Here is a 20,257-nt window from a genome sequence, read left to right as displayed (position 1 = left end):
GTTCCGAAGGCAGGACGAACGTTTCCAAACATTTTTCGAACATTTTCCGAAAATGAAATCTCACGTGTGGGATATCGTCTTTACTAACTTGCTACCACTTGGTATACTACTAAGTTTTATACAATAAAAAGCCATATTAAAGGCGATACAAAGCCACTTGTTATCATTCCTTACTAGAGGAATGCTTTAATTTGCATTTTGGAAATAGTGTGAGAAACTTCGATGAAATTTTGTTGCTGAATAATTGTAACTTAATTTAAGGGTGTGAAGACACGATTGATCATCGCAGTTTTACACACAGCTTAAGCAGTTGTGAAATTAAAGCCTGAAAAATATTCAGGCCTGAACGGAATTCGAACCCATGACCTCAGCGATACTGGTGCAGAGCTCTACCAACTGAGCTATCGAGCCAACTGGGAGCTGGTCACTTTGTGAGTTCGTAATATACCCGTAGATGGTGAGGAATACAAGTGAATATGTGAAAGATCACATATTTAAACTGCAAAGAAAGATATGAAGACATGATTGATCATCGCAGTTATACACACAACTTAAGCAGCTGTGAAATTTAAGCCTGGAAAAAATTGACCCCTGGAAGGACAGGAAATGTTCTTTTCAATTTTGTGGAAGGTCTGAAGGGGAACATTTTGTTTCTCTTATATGTAGGGTGTTCTCGTATGCATAGGAAAACTGCCTGCCACAGCTAATCCGCTCCTTTTTGTTTCTAGTTAGCTAGAGTGAGAAGAAAAAAGCCATCAAATTCCTCCAGAGGATAAAACTATTATAAATTGAAAGGACACGGGACAATAAAATTGACTCTTTTTTTTTTTTAGGCCATTCGGCATTACTGTTCTTCAAAGACGTATTCAATTAGAAGCTCAAATCACAGCCGTAGCCAGTAACATTCGCTATCATTATAAAAGAATCATATTTACGCTGATACATTGTACTGAACTGTATTTGGGAGCTCTCTGTGGGGTCGCACTAGTTTTCTGAAGATGACATGATGCACAACAAATGATCAACTCGTGAGTTGGTATTTCTTGGCCACTTTAATTTAAATTGTTATCAATGCCCATGGTAATTAAATTGTCATTTTCGGCAGAGATGGGGCGAAAAAGGCGCTGGTACGGTGAGCGAAAATACATAGCTTTAATGATAATCCGAAAGATGGTGATAAGGGAGCGGAAGGAGGGGAAAATGTTTTGGCCAAGAGATATACTCGCTGCTATCGATGCAAAATGACTCCGAAGCGTCTTAAGTAAGTAAGAAAGAAAAACACCGTGAATAATAGCTTTCTTTAACCGAAGACACCGAAATCAAATGCGTTTAAATTTCACCAAGTAAACTTGAATCGAATGTTACATAACTCAGAACTCCTTAGTTGATTGAAATTGAACTAAACTTGAAGTTCTTTCCAAAGCACAAAGCAATCACTGTCGTTTTGTCAAGAAAGAAAACGTGCTGAACTTGACCTTTGTCAGTGGAATGTGAAACGTTCTCATAACAATTTATGCGGAAACAAAAGATGGTTAACCAGGTTCCAGTCAGGTAAATGGCCTTTCTTTTCTTTTCGTTTCAACCAAGAAAACCCTCTGGGACCACAGTGAAAGCAAGTGAAAGTAGTTCTTAATTACTTTGAAGTAATTAAACCACGAATTAACATTTTCCTTGCAAATCTAATCCAGTGGAACCAAGCGATTCCATAGTTTCTTGCTCACAACAAGGAAAGAAAAAACGTTTGACAGCGCACACTTAGATTGAAACTTCGAAAATATAAATTTTAGTGAACGTAACAGGGGTAAGCACACTATCAATTGAGCAGCGGAAGGAGACGAATATTTTTCCGAATAACAAATTCAATTGCAAGTATGCAAAGGGCTCGACGAAAACAAAGGAAAGGTTTAAATCACCGGCGAAATTTTCCACGAGCAGGTCGGGTGTAACCGTACCAATAATATGTGAGTTAAAACTATATTGGGAACGCAAACATACAGCTCACAGTACTTGAGAGTATAGCCATGCTCAGCAAACAAACAGTGTGAATTTATGAAACTCTGAGTATTTTGTCGAATTATAAACGACCACGAATTATTTTCCATATTTCCATTTGAAGCGGAAAGCTTTCTTTCGATCTTTTACAGCTGGGCCCAATTCCTACACTGGACAGATTCAGTTCATAGCGAGATTCGTTAGTTAAAATAATTTAAGCCGTTTACTTGTGAACTTTGTACTAAACTTTTATGCTCCGTAATGGAGATATTCTTTCTTGACCTACATTTCCGATCGATTTGCGCTTTATCAAATGACTTGTGCGGAGTTACTTGTCTCCTCTTGGCAAGAACACTAAAATACAATTTTACACTGCTGAAAAAATGGGATCGGTTAATCTTTAACATGACCTACAATTTCCACGATGCAAGGGTATTGACCAGAGTTAAAATAAATCTCACTTTAGAGTTAAGCCTCTTAGTTAGTACAATAACGGCGTCTTACTTACCAGCTCCAAAAAATAATTGCAAAACCAGTAAAATTTTGACTGCGACTTTCATCTTGAGTCTTGCAGCGACGCTAACCTGCTTTCGTGGAAGCTGGTAGAGTCTGCTTACTTCTAGATAACTAAGCTGTTCATTTATTGAACAGACTACAATTTGCCGCACAATTGTGCTTTAAAACAAAGCTTAGTGTGTATAGCCTTATTTGTTTAAGAAAGGGTCTCGTTAAGGCTTTATTCTGTTTAAATGTCAATGTCCTTATAATTATATTACCAACAAGCTATTTAAACCACGCAAACTAAAAGAAGAGTTGAATCTTCAAGGAAAATCATTCACGAAACTGAAAAAGATCGCAGATTGTATATTTTCCAGAAATGAAGACTAATATTAAGGTATATCTTTCATATTTGATCAGCTCACAGGTCATTGATGAAAAGCACCATTGAAATGTTTAGAGACTGAAAAAGGGTTTTAAAATGACAAACACAAAGGCGGTATCAAGGGACTCTTTTGTCGCGGGGGAAAAAAGAGGTTAAGCTCGGGACAACAAAATTAACTCTTTTTTTGAAGCCATTTCGGCATTTCTGTTCTTCAAAGACGTATTCAATTAGAAGCTCAAATCACAGCCGTAGCTAGTAGAAGGCGAGTCTCGGTAAAAGCTTGGAATCAATATAAAAGAACCATATTTATGCCGATACATTGTACTGAACTGAGTTCGGAAGCTCTCTGTGATCTGAGGTCGCACTAGTTAGTTGGAGATGATATGGTGTACAACAAATGCTCAACTCGTGAATTGGCATTTCTTGGTTCTGTCCGCCTTTACCGGTTCACAAGAACAGATACAAAACACCCAACAATGTTAAACAGCTAAACAAAGGTTCGTAAAGAAAGGAGTACAATGGTTATTCGATCTGTGTACCGGTACACCAGGACACAACCCATTTCTTGGCCGCTTCATTGTTAACGATGTAATTATATTATCATTTTCAGCAAAGGTGGGGCAAAAAAGGCGCCCCACCGCTGGAAAGCGAAAATGCATAGCATAAATGATAATCCGAAAGATGCATTAAGGGAGCGGAGGGAGGGAAAAATGTTTTGGCCAAGAGATATCCTCGCTGCTACGGTCGATACAAAATGACTTCGATACGTCCTAAGTAAATCTTTTAATTACGAAAGAAAAAAAAACAATGGCTTTCTTTGACCGTAGACACCAAAAGCAAATGGCGTTTAAATTTCACCAGGTAAACTTGAACCGAATGTTACATAACTCAAAACTTCTCAGTTGATTGAAACTGAACTAAACTTGAAGCTCTTTCGACAGCAATCATTGTCGTTTTTTCCAGAGAGAAAACGTGCTGAACATGACCTTTGTCGTGGAATGTGAAACGTTCTCATAATGATTTATTCGGAAACAAAAGATGGTTAACCTGGTTCCAGTCAGGTAAACGGCCTTTCTTCTGTTTTCATTTCAATCAAGGGAACCCTCTGGGACCAGGCTGGAAGCAAGTGAAAGTAGTGCTTAATTACTTTGAACTAATTAAACCACGAATTAACATTTTCCTTGCACATCTAACTCCAGTGGAACCAAGCGATTCCGCAGTTTCTTGCTGATAACAAGGGAAAAAAAAGTTTGGCCGCACGTGCTTAGATTCAGTGAAACTTCGAAAGTATAAATTTTAGTGGACGTAATAGGGGTAAACACACTGTCAATTTGGCAGCGAAAGGAGACGAGTATTTTTTCCGAATAACAAATTCAATTGGAAGTATGCAAAGGGCTCGAAGAAAGCAAAGGAAAGGTTTAAATCCCGGCGAAATTTTCCACAAGCAAGCCGATTAGCGAAGCTTGAGTGTAACCCTGCCAATAACGAGTTAAAGCTATATGAGGAACGCAAACATACAGCTCACAGTGCTTGTGAACCACAGGTTAAGCGCATTTCAATAGCCTCCATTTGGCACGAATATATGCTCGGATATTTGCCCGCGGATATTATCTGTCCCGAGAAGCGAGCAGCTTTCTGAGAGCGAAGCTCAAGGGAAAATGTGAGCTTTGAGGATAAGATAATGCCCAGGGACAAATACCAAAGTATAATCTTAAAGTCAAACGGAGGCTATTGTGTTTATTATGCTTCAAATAGTTTCTGCAATGCCGAAGATCCTATGAAAATTGCTTCCTATCACCTGGATATTCTCCAGTCTTAGGTGGAGCTTATTCAGTCACGTGACGCGTTTAGACCAGTCATGTGAGAGCGAAAATATTTGATGGATATGTCGCCAAAAGCGTTTGATTATCGGACTGTATAGACTCGCGCTTTACGTTTTATCTAACTTCAGACTGTTCTGGTCTTCCAATAAACAATTTTCCCGACCATAGACGACTGTTCATGTAGAGGAGACCTTCTATTAGAAAGCAAATTCTATTCTCCGTCTGGGTCGCTTTCATTTCTACTCGTGTTTCATTCAACTCAAAAAGTGAACACCCCACCACAAAGTTTGCCCCCTTTTCGAGATACGACGTTGCTCAGATCATTTGTGTTCACGTTATCCAGTCAATTGAGAAATTCAGTGAAATCTGAGAGATGATTACAGCAAACTCGGCGCTACGAAGGTTTTGTGGAGGTGATAACATATGAATATCTTTCTAAATAGATGGCACGCAAAAGCTGTTACAGCCATGCTGTTTTCTGTTGTCTAAAATTAACTGAAATGACAAACACAGAGTTATTATGTAACCCATCTTTTATTCTAAACACCGTCTTACTTCTAGGGGATATTTCTGGTCTTTTTACCCTTAAAACACAAGTTTAACTTCTATCTAAAATTATTCCCAATAAAAGTAAAAAAATTGAAACCTTCAAGGCTGAACTCGGTCACGATTAGTATAATAACGGCCTTACCATCACATTGTATATATTATATTAATTTTTAATAAACTACATAGAATTAAGATAAAACGTATTCACCCGAAAGGACAAATAAAAGCTAACCATTTCTCGAATCAGTGCTGTTCTCAGACAAACTAGCTAGATCTCGAGAAAACAGGAGGACAAGAAATATCGTAACCATGAAAAAATTAAGTCTGATAACAATATCATATAAAGATGAATTCTTTTACAAAGTGTTTCTATGGCAGCCATATTGGTGTTCCTAAACAATACAAAAAGAATTCATTTCCCAAAGGACAAAACATTTAATTGTTTAGGACTACCAATATGGCCCCTGTGACGTCATGTGAAAATGCTCCTCTGGTCATTGCTGACTCTAAAGCAATCCGAAGTGTCCAACTTTCTAATGGTCAATTCTAGCTCAGGTTTTCTCTCTGTCGATTTCTAATCCCGCCACGGCGTCCAAACGCCTCCGTGAGCATTTGGGTCAGCAGCTTCGTCTTTGGGTTTATATCTTGGTGGAACCATGGACTTTTTGTACTTTTCCATCACGCTCAGTAACTTGTTCAATACATCCGGGTATTTCTCTGCGACATTGTAGTACTCACAAGGATCATCTTCAATGTTGAACAGGCATGGCTTTTCTCTGCACTCCGCTGGCGTGGCCGGGGGCTCGCCAGAGCAGTTAATCACTACATTCTTTAGTGGTGTATCCTTGAAAGACCTACTGGACTCTGTAAGTCCTGGACGAGGATACCATTTACTGCGAGCAGTACCTAATAAAATACAGAAAAAGTAAGTTTAGATAAAGCCTCAACTGATAAACCAGCAAAGTGTAGTATATGAATTCACATGTGGTTTGTGCAATACAAATTATATTGGGTACACTTGCCGCGCGCCACCTCCATCAACGCGTAGAAGAACATAAATATTCTGTGATTGGAAAACATTTCAGGGACGAGCATGGCTTAACACCTGACAACTTTATTAAGAACTTTAAAGTCATAAAGAAATGTAGAGGCAAACTCGAATGTTTGTTGATCTTTGAAATACTGTGGGTTAAGAACAAAACACCGAAACTGAACACGCAAGCAGATTCCATTCGCGCGAAACTTTTTACCTGAATACTTTTATGTCACCTTTGCTAATTTATTTCTTCACATCCTTATTTCTATAAATATGCCTTGCCGTCATTTTTAATCTATTCAGTCGACAGTGATGACATGGAGTCGTCGAAACGTCATGTTGCTCTAGTTTCGTTAATTTTCTTGCGTAAATAAAAACTTTTGTATAAAAGGCGTGTTGGTGTAGTGTTTAGCTAAGGTGTCGTCCTTCAGGTCAAGAGGTCTGGGTTCAAGCATTAGTTTGCATCACCCGTCAGTTCAAAATTACGATGTGAACTCGATGGAATAAAAATAAGAGTAAGGAAGGTGAACATTACTTGTATTAACAAATTTCCACTGCTGAAAACGAAGCGCAGAATCGTCGCCATCGATATTGAGTAATATTTCAGTGCGTGGATTTTGTTCTCCACGAGTCAGGGTGGGCCACATGTCAAACCCATCCAGATTCTCCAGCTTGCTGGTGTTCCCTCCTGCCAGCCCGTAGAGCGTTGGGACCCAGTCTGTAGCGTGCATCATGTCCATGCTTACTCGGCCTTTGGTGCCCAGCAGGGGACTGTGAACTAGCGCCACACCACGCACTCCACCTGAAAAAAAATAAATAAATAAATTAAAAATAAAAAAAAGACAGGAATCAGGAAAAAATATGTAAGGCCTTCGAACGAATCACTAAAATTTCAGAACCAAATGTTGTCATCGATAACTTAAGAAATGAGAACTTTTCTGACTAAGTTTGAAAGAACTCTGTTAAGAAAGTTCATTCACGTACTTAACCCTGAACTTAGTTTGCAGATGACCACTAACGGAGCGTGGTTTTTCGATTTCGCAGATTATGTGCAACTTGCTGAACTTACAGAAAACAAGCAAATATGAAATCACACATCATGCTCGAAGCAATCACAGCAAATGGGACGAAGAAATCATAAACAAGTAACCTTGATCTATCTTGTGATTCAAGATGGATGACTCTTTTGATACTCGGGGCTCTAAATTGATGTAGAAGACAGTTGACGTAAAACAATAGAGATCAAAAGGACAAAAGAAGGAGGAAACAATGAAAGCAATAGGTTTCTGACGTGTCCTGTGTCTTCTACACCAAGAAGGAGCCCTCGGTGATACATCTCTCGCAAAGATTTCGTCGTTGGCGAATCCTTCGTTATGCATACAATTTTCTTTGAATTCTCTCCCCCACACACAAACTGCAGTCATCTTCCGTTAAGAAAACCCTGCCCTTTTTGAAAGAATAATAGATATAGAGCTTCAGTTAGGCTCAGCTAGTTGAATATGTTTCATAATGGTTTGTGCTGGTTACCGGCTTCCCAGTAAAGCTGAAACGACGGCCTCAACTAATTTACTTAATCAACTGAACAAAGCACCTTCCCAAAGTGTTGTTTTCATTCCTCTCAGTGGATAATTACAGGCACTGTTGCCATCAAGACCAGCTGCAGGTCCTCCATTATCAGTAGAGAAGATTATCACCGAGTTGTTGTACATGTTACGAGCTTTCAGGGCGTCTACAACCTGTAATAACACGACAAAAAATGCCATTATTTACCTCCTCGATTGAAGCAACGACGTGTACACGGTTTTAGATTTTTACTCCGGAAAAGAAACCAAACTGCTAATCACAAATCCCTTTACGCATTTAAGTGAAATATTTTATGGTTATTAGTAGAATTCTACTCGTATACTTATGTAAGTGTTGCAATCCGATTGGCTGAACTATCATACACTAATATCTTCTAGTGGTTCAAAATCTTATCTGAATCCTCTTAACAGACACTTCGAAAACGTCAAGAAGCGTCCGTCATTTTGTTAACAACGGCACACGGCTACGCCAATCAGTATTCGCTAAAGGTGTGGCTAAAAGCTTTTTCTAACATGTGTCTCAATACCTTGCCTACAGACTGATCCAACACTGTTACCATAGCAGCAAATATCCTTCTTCGTTCGTTTTTAATATCTTTAAATTTGTTAATTACATCCTGTGGAGCTTGGATAAGTTGATTCCCGTTGGCGTTGTGCACAGCTTGGTGGGCAAGATACATAAACATCGGCTTGGAAGTGTCATGTGCGTTAATGACGTCCACAGCCTTCTCAGCAAAAAGGTCCGTTCCGTAGTGACCCCATTCATCCCAAACAGGCTATAGAAAGGAGAATACACGGACACAATATACGGAACAGTGATGTCACCGATATCTTCGCTATTACGGTTTTAAATTACAGATAAAGTGTTAATTAGCCATGCAGTCTGAAAAAACATTTGAATAATAATAAGAATATTTACAGAGGGTAACACCAAAAAAGCTAACATTGGACAATTCCTGGAAAATCTTTTCGCAATTATGGGATTCTGATTTCGTAACCGAGGCCGTAGCCAGTATGAGGCAAACCAAGGCCTCAGCCATTTTTTCCGTTTTTGTGCTTGTTGTTATTGTTGTTGTTGTTGTTGTTGCTGTTGTTGTTGCTGTTGTTGATGTTTTAGGGTGAATGTAAAACACTTCTAAATACCTAGGAAGAGAATTTAACAATGGACATTCACTCTATAGCTATGAGACGCACGCAGGGAATCATGGTAGTTGTATACAATGTCTCAAAGATGTCATGCACGTGATGAATACTTAAGAGCATGTCCACCAGAGGACCAGGCAGAGGTGATACATGCCATCTCACCGATTTCAGTGAAACTTGGCCAGATTGAAGGGCATACCCAACAACTCAAAAAGCCAAAACGGTTTCAAAATTGCAATTTTCCGGGGGGAGTTACACCACCCCCCTACTTTTTTCACATAAATTTCTTTAAATACTACACTAAATGAGGGTAAAAGTAGGGGGCTCTTAAACCTGAGCAATTCATCCAATTCAATTGTGGCTGTACATGAGTGTAGATTAGTCCTCCATGAGTTATGTACGGGAGTTTCATGTAATTTGATTGATTACCTGTCAATCAATGTAAGCTAATAACTACCCATGTAAAATGGCATAGCAAAGTATGGTGATTTTGAGGCCAAATATCTCCTGTGGCCAAGTCCCTCCCAAAGAGATATCTATACCACGGTTCAGTTCCACCTTTGGTCTGTACGAATTATCAAAAAAATTTTTGGGACCTGCCATTTTTTGTTCGCAGATCGAGCTCAAACCCTGCACATCTTGCACAAGATTTTAGTTTAATGACTGACATCGTAAAAGTTCCTGTATAAACCGCACCCGTAGATTAGCCATAACCCCAAGATGGAAGCTCAAATATTGAAAAGCAACGTAAAGACAATAAAGTTTGAAGATCCAGTGAAGTTATAATCGGTATAAAAACAAAGACAACCAAGTGCGGTTGCAGAACACTGATACAGCGGCTGTTGCGAGTCTTCAAATGCATTTAAAAGTCTTTAGATAACAAATTTTCACTTGTTATACCTTCTCGTCTTCCTAATTCACTCTTCTTAAACTTGAGATTATCTCTTGATAACATTATCGCTTCGCCGGAACACTCCATGACATTAAACTTCGTACACCATATCGAAACGATACGAATTAGTGCTTAGTAGCCAAGCTTTGAAATGTGGAGAGGAGTCTGGGCATCACAACACACAAGAGGACACCTATTTACTTTAGAGGGATACTACGTACCATCAAGATCTTTGAACGACTACAGCAGCAGAAAAACTTCACACAGACGAGTAGTTGGATAATCCAATGGATAAATGTTGCTGTAAAAGTGATAGCAGTCGCAGCTAAACTAGAAGAACTAATAATGATAATTATTTACAATGCTAATAACTTTATCAAAAAGGATCAACAGTGCATTATAATTCTCAAAAATTAAATATTTTAACGCTAATTGGGCATATACTCATCTCTTCTGCAGTTAATGAGCTGTGTAACCAAAGGCATGTATTCCTCATCTGCCTCTTCAAAACTCTCCTTTCAAAAATCGACTCGAAAATCTCTTGGAACCGTATCTACGTATAAAATACTCTTGTGTTACCATAACAAACTAATAGATAACTGAGTACACATGTGTAATAACTCACCTGATGGTTCTTCCGGTGGTAACAAGAATCGCACGTGCGCTTGTGGATCAACAATGGTGCTGTCAGCCTTCTCCATGGGTAGGTCTGCTGAACTTTGTTCCTCTCTCTGCTCCTGGGGCGGTGAAGCATTTGCTACGAATTTCATGGCAGCTTGATGTTTCCCACGACAAATTCTACAAATACCTGTGTTCATAGAATATGACATCATTTATTTGTAAGGCCAGATTTTCTCCGCTTTCTCGAACACCGACTGGTAATCGAGCTTATAATTCTTGAAAACAAATCAAGGTAGGAATTCGTACTATAGCTGGATTCGAAGATAAAGAGACAAAGCAGTTTACCTGCTCCAACGGGGACAACAACATTCCATTTATTCTTGATTTCCTTTGACATTCGCAGGTTAACACCCCTCTCCCTCTTACCCTTACGATTTCCATGGAGTGGATGCTGACATCTTATCGAGGCCTTGAACTTGACGCCTAACTGATCCCGGTGTTTTGGACAAATTGTGAAGTCACGGCCGCCTTCATCAAACAACCCCACGCGTGCAAGAATTAGTTCTTTCTCAGAAGAGACACTTGTTTGGGATACAGAGATTTGTCGAAGATGAGCACTTATATCTCTAGTAAGAGCTCAGAGGAAGAAGCTCGTTTCCTTGGGATGAAATATCGCAGTGAGAGTCACAGTGCGAGGCAAAGGAACAGGAAAGATTAGACATTGTTTTCACAACGTAAAGGTCACGAAGAAAATGACTATGTTGTGCGAAGGTCCTACTTACAATCGCAGACAAAGTTGTTTACTTTTCAGTGCAGACGTAATCATTTGGCGCACGAAACATCACAGTTCATGTTTCGCTGAAGTTTTTAAACAATAAGTTCAAGAACAATTTCACAAAAATATATTTAATAATAGTCGTTAAGAAATGCTGTTAAAAAGAAAAAGGAAAGGTACTTTGAAATAAACAAGGCGAGGAAGTGTTTTATTTAAGCTGAAAATGGACAGTAACTATGAATGTCCGTAATTTTCTGTCTCGGCTTATTGCAGTAATAGTTTTCTGAATTTTTTTCAGGGAATGTCGGGTTAATTTCTTTTTTCCAAGTTCAGGGTCATGAAATTGTTCTTGAACTTACTATTCAAAAACCTCGGTGAAACATGAACTGGGATATTTCGTGACGCCAGATAATTATCTTTGCGCCAAAAAGTAAACAAAGCAAGAAACCTCGGCGCATCAGTGAAAATGTTTACAGTAGGAATAGTAATTTATTTCCCCCTTTCAACAATTTTTTTGCCCGTCAGAAACGCAAATGTTTTGGGGAAATGCTAACATTTTTTTTCGTTTTATGCTGTGATGTTCTCAAGTCTCTCAGTGAACCTGCAAACAATATAACGCACGTGAAAATTATCGCTCGGCTCATACAGGTTATGTATGCGTAATAACACTGTGCGGTATTGAAAAATAATTTTTTCCTTGGGTAAGTCGGCCTTAATGTATATTTTTCTTTAATTATTATTTCCAGTGAATTTTTGAGGGGGTCGGTAAGGGGGTTAAGTAGGGGGTCAGTTGACCAGGGGTCAGTGTTTTGTCGTAGCCCCTCTATTACGCGTTGTGATGCCCAGACTCCTCTCCACATTTCAAAGCTTGGCTACTAAGCACTAATTCGTATCGTTTCGATATGGTGTACGAAGTTTAATGTCATGGAGTGTTCCGGCGAAGCGATAATGTTATCAAGAGATAATCTCAAGTTTAAGAAGAGTGAATTAGGAAGACGAGAAGGTATAACAAGTGAAAATTTGTTATCTAAAGACTTTTAAATGCATTTGAAGGCTCGCAACAGCCGCTGTATCAGTGTTCTGCAACCGCACTTGGTTGTCTTTGTTTTTATACCGATTATAACTTCACTGGATCTTCAAACTTTATTGTCTTTACGTTGCTTTTCAATATTTGAGCTTCCATCTTGGGGTTATGGCTAATCTACGGGTGCGGTTTATGCAGGAACTTTTACGATGTCAGTCATTAAACTAAAATCTTGTGCAAGATGTGCAGGGTTTGAGCTCGATCTGCGAACAAAAAATGGCAGGTCCCAAAAATTTTTTTGATAATTCGTACAGACCAAAGGTGGAACTGAACCGTGGTATAGATATCTCTTTGGGAGGGACTTGGCCACAGGAGATATTTGGCCTCAAAATCACCATACTTTGCTATGCCATTTTACATGGGTAGTTATTAGCTTACATTGATTGACAGGTAATCAATCAAATTACATGAAACTCCCGTACATAACTCATGGAGGACTAATCTACGCTCATGTATAGCTACAATTGAATTGGATGAATTGCTCAGGTTTAAGAGCCCCCTACTTTTACCCTCATTTAGTGTAGTATTTAAAGAAATTTATGTGAAAAAAGTAGGGGGGTGGTGTAACTCCCCCCGGAAAATTGCAATTTTGAAACCGTTTTGGCTTTTTGAGTTGTTGGGTATGCCCTTCAATCTGGCCAAGTTTCACTGAAATCGGTGAGATGGCATGTATCACCTCTGCCTGGTCCTCTGGTGGACATGCTCTTAACTACCATGATTTCCTGTGTGCAAGTCTCATAGGGGGAATGGCCCATTGTCCCAGTCACATTTTTTTCTGGCTACGGCCCTGGTAACTTCATTTCATTGTGTTCATGTCTCTAAATGTAGTTCATATATATATTGTTTTGTAATGAGATTTCTAGCCAGTTATGTTGGGAATGGGAGGAGTTGGGATTCAAAAAGGAGGGGAAAACGATGGAAAAATGATGGAAAACGAGGTAAAGTTTTTATACCGTGGTGTTGTTGTGAAGGTCTAATCCCCAGAAGCCGTCTTCAGCTTGGGAGTGGTCCCAGTAGTCAGTTTTGCCACTCCAAAATCCAAAGAACGAATCAAAGCCTCTGTTAGTTGGAATGTAGGCACTCTTAAAAAACCCAAGATGCCACTGAAAGTATACAAGAGTTGTATGTTAACTGATGTTCTGTGGAGCTATAGCGCAATGTAGACACCACAAGCAAAATGCCCAGCTGTTAAGGTTTTTGTCAGGCCAAACTGCTTCAGTCTTTGATAGAAAATGCACAATTGAACCTCCGCTAACACATCTTGCAGTCCAACAACTCCAGAAAGCAGACACTTGTTCATGGTTCCACAAATTGAAACACATATTTTTTCAACCTTCCATAGCTAACCTCTCCTAGCTATGCGGACACGGGGAATCATCGAACAAGCCTCGGTTTTCCCTCCATATCGTGCAGATTAAATGCCCTAAGGAGATCTCCACATTATTCAGGGGAAGCCCACATCAGGGGTATTGTAAGGTCTTTAGCGATTACTGTCAGGTTTGGGGAAATGATTTATAGAATATTTGTATGGTCTTTCCACTTTAAAAACTATTTTATTTTGTCTACAGGACTCGAGAGAGCAGCAGAAATCAAACCTAAAAACGAAAACTCAAAAGCGTTATTTTCATTGTTATTTCTTTGAGTGCACCCTACTCTAAAAGATAGTTTGACAGCTAAAAATAGTGGTGTTTCGTCAAGAACACCCACAGTGAGACCAAAAACCTTGATTAATACACCCCTAAACAACATGAAGAGCATCCCCAACCTTTCTTTTCATATGGGAGACCCCCTCCCCCCCCCCCCAGATGACAGTGTAGCAGTCGTGACTGCACAAAATTCAGCAGTCCATATGTTTCCTGTGTGTTGGACTATTCAATGAATAATTGCACACAATTATTACTAGAATCACTTTGCCGCATGTCCCAGTTGTATCAGCAAAACTGCTTGAAATGAAGAGACTAATATAAGTATCTTTTACAACTAAGGAGCCCATTTGCTAAATCTCTGCTCAAGCACACACAAAACCAATCTTGTTCTCAGGACCCTGGGAACGAGGTTGGATTGAAACTGATTTGCACACAGTATCACCATGCCTCAAACAGGTAGTGACAGAGTTGAAATAAAAAAGGACCTCAGTCTGTACTTACAAGCTGGTGAGTAAAAGCAACCATCACCACAATCAATATTTTTATTACCTTGCCAATAGCGTGTGTTTGGTAGTCTTGCTCTTTCAGATATTGAGGCAGAAATACTTCATCAAGACCAACTCCAAAAGGTAGAGCAGCAGAAATTACCCGATGTTGCATACCTAAATAAAAACAAAACAAGCAGATGTAGAACACAATCTGGTTTTACCAGGAATTGTTTATGCAGAAAGAGGTACTTGCAATTGCCTCAGCTGCAGACAACATGAGTCAGTAGTGCCTTAAAATCTCTTCATGTATGTTCTTTATTAAGTGCAAAAATTGTAGAGACCTTTTTTTTCTCTGTTTACCACAATTAATGTGCTTTTCACACATGCGGGCAGGGGCGGGGGGGGGGGGGGAGGGAGGGTGAGATTCATGGCAAATTAAGTTGAGTTCCATCAACGTCTTACTGAAACATTTAAATGGTTATTATGGGGTATACAAGATAATATCTATGAGCATTATGTGCTTGTCATCCTGAAATGGACCCTTTTGCCATATGAGGGAAAATTGGAGACTTGGAACAAATTCAAAAAAATGTTGGGCTTTTAAGACCCAAATCGTGGGGAAAAGCAGGGAGTAATGCTTTAAGTGGTCACAACTGGAACCAAGACCAGTCCACCTGAACATAATTGCAAATTAGGATATGCTATCCACTACACAATGGGTACTGATTACCTGTCTATTGAATAACGAAGGACCATGGGCCATAGAAAGCCACTAGGGACTGGTTCAGTAAATTCTGGGAAAGGATTATGATGGACAAATACAATGAGGGGTGGCGAATGGTAAATGCGAGTCTTTGTGAGAGGGCGAGACAAGCGTTTTTCTCTGCGAGCCCAAGACATTTTGACTTTTTAGATTGTGAGACCGAGACTTCAAAGCATTCAGACTCTTAAAATTTGAGCCCCAGATTTAGTTGAGAGCTAGAATGAGCTTGTACAGCCTTTAGCCAGCTTCTTGGAACTGACTGGAACTGGAAATTCGATTATAACACACTACATTAGGATATCCTAGAGAAAAATAACTGTTTTTCTGGCATCAAAAGGGACATTGCGGTAGGTTTTGTACCTATTTGTAGAATTAAGACAATTTAGGAGAATTAAAATGTAGGATTAACTTTTTCTCAGAAAATTTGTAAGTTGCTTCATTGAAATTGAAAATCAAGTGAAGCCGGAAGACATCATTTATAAAAACAGATAAATGACAAATCGGGACTTCAAGACCCTTAGCCTTGTGAAAAATCGAGACTCCGAGACAGCTTCGTATAAAAATCGAGACTGCAAGACACACATAACTGCTAAAAAACGAGACTGTGAGACCCATGAAATTCAACTAAAATTTTATGAGACCCAGAGTTTTTGAAGGACCATTCGCCACCCCTACAATGGTTTCTCAAGAATAGCACACAAGTCCTTATGGGATTGCTAAAACTTGACTTACCAGTATGTATAGGATATCGGCCAGTCATAATAGCACTGCGTGTGGGTGAACAAATTGGCAGCACATAGTAATTGTTCAGAATAACTCCACTATTTGCCAGATCATCAATATTAGGAGTTGGAATTTGGTCTGAGCCATGAAAACTCACATCATCCCAGCCCTATATTGAACATGAATCACTCATTAATTATCATCATGATAGGTAGGCTTGACTAGTGTCATTTATCTAGGAGTTAAGATACAAGCAGTAGAGTTGATATGCATCTATTGACCAAGCAACTTTGTATAATTACATGCATATACATGTATCAGACCAGTGTTGAATTCAACACAATGTGATAGGGCATCTGGGTGGGTAGGGGCAGGGGGTTGGACTGCAAGATAACAATTCAGTCTTGAAGACAACTATCTATTCAAGTTTGAATATACAGAGAAATAATTCCAAGAATCTATTATTATGACTGAGTGATTGATTGACTGATTGACTGACTGACTGACTGACAGACTGACTGACTGACTTATTGATTGATTGATTGATTGATTGATTGACTGATTGCTTGCTTGTTTGATTGATTGAATGACTGACCGACTGATTGATTGATTGATTGATTGATTGATTGATTGATTGATTGATTGATTGATTGATTGATTGATTGACACATTTTTTCACTTTTGGTCTCCTTTGAAACAAATGTAACTTACGTCTCCCTAGATGAAAACATGAAAGTTGACATAGAAGTGACTTTTAGTAATAAAAATACAAATAAACAAACCAATACAAAATAAACGTAGATTAAAATTAAAAAAGATGGCAATCTCAGTACCCTAAAACAAATCGAATTTTTTCCAGTTTTACCCTCTAGTCTCAAAAAAAGCTCCGCCGAAGCGGCAGATTCCGTCTGACTCCAGGTTGACGTATATGAATTAGTCGTGCTTACCAAATCATCCGCCAGTATGAAGATAATATGAGGCCTTGAGCTCGATGCATCTGCAGTAAAACTTAAGACTGACAATATCTGCAGACCTGCAAACAGAAGTCGGTCCATTGCTTGGAAACTGGAGGAAACGGCGCGGTTCTTGAGGTAGATAAAGGCAAACTTTCGACAGATGTGACAAGCAGCTCTCTAAACCAGTTTACCAAAAGATAGAAAGCTCAAAACATCGATCCCTGTAAAAATGGACAAAATCTAGTCATATGATGTTGTTGTCAGATCTAGTTACCAGCTCGCCGGTATTCCTGTCACGCGACGTTCCCTGTTATTTCAGGGTAGGGGGAAGGGCTCAGAAAGATTTAACTTCCTGACCTTTTGCAGGAGGCTATTCCCGAAGACGATTTTGTAAACGAAATTTTTATCAGCTGCATGGTTCGAAACCTTAGTTTTCAAGTTTCGTGTTGTAGAATTTGCTGGAAGAAGGAACCCCGAACTATTTCCTACCCGTGGGTACACTGCACAGATATATAACCTATTTTGTTCACGGGCAACTTCCGGTGCGTTCTACGTGATCATGTGACAATCCTGTGATGTTCCTGTGATGTGCTTTTGTTCGTTGTTGTTACTCATGATCACGCAACCAAGCTGACCGGAGGTAGGACTTCATTTCTTATCAGTTAAACCTCCGAATGCAGGGGCACTTATTGACATTTCATTCAATTACAAAAGTGCCTATTGCAATTGACTACTGTGTAATGCTTCGACTGTTCGACTCATGTGCAAGACGACTCAGGTGGCTCAAAGTGGCCCTGCAGTCAACAACAACAACAACAATTTATTGGTATTCCCATATAGATGGTGTTACCTAAATACAGAATCGCTAAATAAAAATTCAAAAACGAAACAAATTACAACGGCAACAAGAAAGAAAAATAAACATAGTTAGTTACAAGATTCTTCATTTTAAGTTCTAGGGTTACAAAGTTCTCTTATTTGTAGTGCTTCATATGTAAAGTAACCTAGTTTTTTACAAATAAAAGTGTCAGCATTGTTAAATAGAAATATTGTTTTCTCTGTTTTATTAAAGGAATCAAATTTTGGATATTTCTTGATGATGTCATTTTTGACTTGTTGTCTGATATTATTGTATCGGTCACAATGAAATAAGAAATACATTTCATTCTCAATTTGGTTAGAACAGCAGTACTGACAAATTCTAAGAGTTTCAGGTAATTTAGGAGTACAGTGTCGCCCAGATTCAATTCTAAGATTATGATTACCAGATCGGAGTTTTGCCAAAGCTTGTCTATGTTTGAGGTTCTTTACTTGTTCTGGGTCAGTACTCAGATTTGCTTAGATCACTTTTAAAACTTGAGTAGAAATTCAACTTTCTGTTAGACCGAATTATCTCCATTTGGTGTCTTTTCATATCATTTGAGATGTGACATTTTAGTTTTTGTAAATTATGTTTGATGATTTGTTCATTGTAATTGTGTGTGTTTATATTATGCGGATGGTTTTGGTCATCTAAACAATTTTTGATGATTTCATTGACTGTTGACATGAAAGAGGAGTTTGCTTCATTTGCCAGGTGATTGGAAATATTGAGGCATTGTTTGGCAACGCTATCTTCTGGGAGAGAGACAAGATGTAGCCAAAATTTAATAATTCTTGGAAGAATATTGAATTTTAATGACAACCGTCCTGTTTCGTTTCGAGCAGCAATATTTGGTGCTCTTCTGTTGAGGCCGAGGTAATATTTGTAAAACTGTTTATGAAGTCTTTCCACAGGGTCTTTTCCCCATTTTTTAGGTTTATGCTATCATATGCCCCCCAGATTTCGGATCCGTGTAAAAGTATGGGTTGAAATAGAGTATCAAATAGTTTATTTATTACACATATTGATAGGAAGTTTATTGAAATCAAGATAACGTTTGGATGCGAAAATAGATCTTCTAGCCTTCTCAACTAAAGCCTTTTTAGAATTTGAGAAGCTTCCATTAGTGCTAACTGAGTAACGCCAAGGTAGGTGTACTGTGAAGCCTTGGCAATTGGAGTTCCATTTAGAAAGAAGGAAAATTTGTCACGTGTTGATTTACGATTTTGTTTGTGGAAAATTAGGGTTTGCGTCTTTTTTAGATTAATTTTTAATAACCATTTCTCGCTATAATTTTGGAGGGTGTTAAGTTGGTTTTGAAGACCAGCAGCACTGCTTGATATTAATATGAGATCATCTGCATAAAATAAACAATTGAGAGGAGACCCATTTGGTAAAATAATTGGATCTGTACCAGTTGAGGATTCTAGTATGCATGGAAATTTATCTAGATATAAATTAAATAGCAATGGTGTAAGAATACATCCTTGTCGCACTCCTCTGTTGTAATTATTAGAAGGAGCTTCTTTTGTTTCCGTTTTTTATAGCGCATTTAGTTTTTGAATACATATCAGTGATTAAACGATAAAACTGTCCTCCTATTTTATTGTATAATAACTTGTGTAATAACCCATTATGCCAGATAGAGTCAAATGCTTTTTGAAAATCTATGAAGCAGCAAAATAATTTGCCTTCGTTTGTATGTTTTACATGTTTGTCAATTAGTGTTCTTAGGGAAAAGATGTGGTCGGTTGTTCTGAAACCGTTAAGGAAACCAATTTGAGAGGAATGTAATAAATTGTGATTTTTAAGATAAGTGAGTAATCTTTTATTTAAGACAGCCGAGAATAATTTACCCAAACAGCTAGTGACACAAATGCCTCTATAATTCGATGGATTAGACTTATCCCCTGATTTGAAAATAGGACTTATTGGTCCAGTAGACCAATCATCTGGATAGATTCCTTTATTGAGTAGGAAATTAAATAATTTTGTTAAAGAAGTAGTCAAATAAGGAATTCCACATTTTAACATTTCACTCCTTATTCGGTCAAGGCCAGCAGTTTTCTTATTTTTGAGCATTTTTATAGAATGTTTAACTTCATCCTCAGAAAAAGGCTGATCTAATTCGGCAAATTGTGACAGGATTGTTTCTCTGTCTTTTAACTCTTTGATTATTTCATCTTGCTTCTCACAGAGATTATCGGCATTTGGTACCGAATGTAATTGTTGAAAATGATTGTATAGCTAGCGCAAAGGAACATTCGAGTCAGGTGAAGCTTTTTTCTGAGTCGATAAAGATCTTAAATTGGTCCAAAACTCGGTTGAGGTTCTAGTTTTAATGAGTTCATCAATTTTGTTATCCCGATATTTGAGTTTTTTATGTCGTAATAACTGTTTGTACTGTCTTCTTACAGACAGGTATTCAAGTCGAGTTT

At 38.5% G+C, this 20,257-nt stretch overlaps 1 protein-coding gene across 1 annotated transcript; it reads right to left on the bottom strand.

Moving 5' to 3' along the window:
• Positions 1 to 5,213: 5,213 nt before the first annotated feature.
• On the bottom strand, positions 5,214 to 17,220 carry LOC110058129 (arylsulfatase I-like). The gene is made up of 8 exons (XM_089289258.1): positions 16,949 to 17,220; positions 16,011 to 16,170; positions 14,577 to 14,689; positions 13,335 to 13,484; positions 8,394 to 8,642; positions 7,875 to 8,019; positions 6,819 to 7,085; positions 5,214 to 6,153 (listed from the first exon to the last, which is right to left on the bottom strand). The coding sequence occupies exons 1-8, from the start codon at positions 17,054 to 17,056 to the stop codon at positions 5,822 to 5,824; spliced, it is 1,524 nt and encodes a 507-aa protein (XP_089145384.1). The 5' UTR covers positions 17,057 to 17,220; the 3' UTR covers positions 5,214 to 5,821.
• Between the last annotated feature and the right edge of the window lie 3,037 nt (positions 17,221 to 20,257).

This window comes from Orbicella faveolata, unplaced genomic scaffold, assembly GCF_042242905.1.
Source record: "Orbicella faveolata isolate gen_17 unplaced genomic scaffold, um_ofav_v1 contig_2, whole genome shotgun sequence".
Lineage (NCBI taxonomy): Eukaryota > Metazoa > Cnidaria > Anthozoa > Scleractinia > Merulinidae > Orbicella > Orbicella faveolata.
The sequence above is the reverse complement of the archived record's forward strand: the minus strand, read 5'-3'. Positions and strand labels throughout refer to the sequence as shown.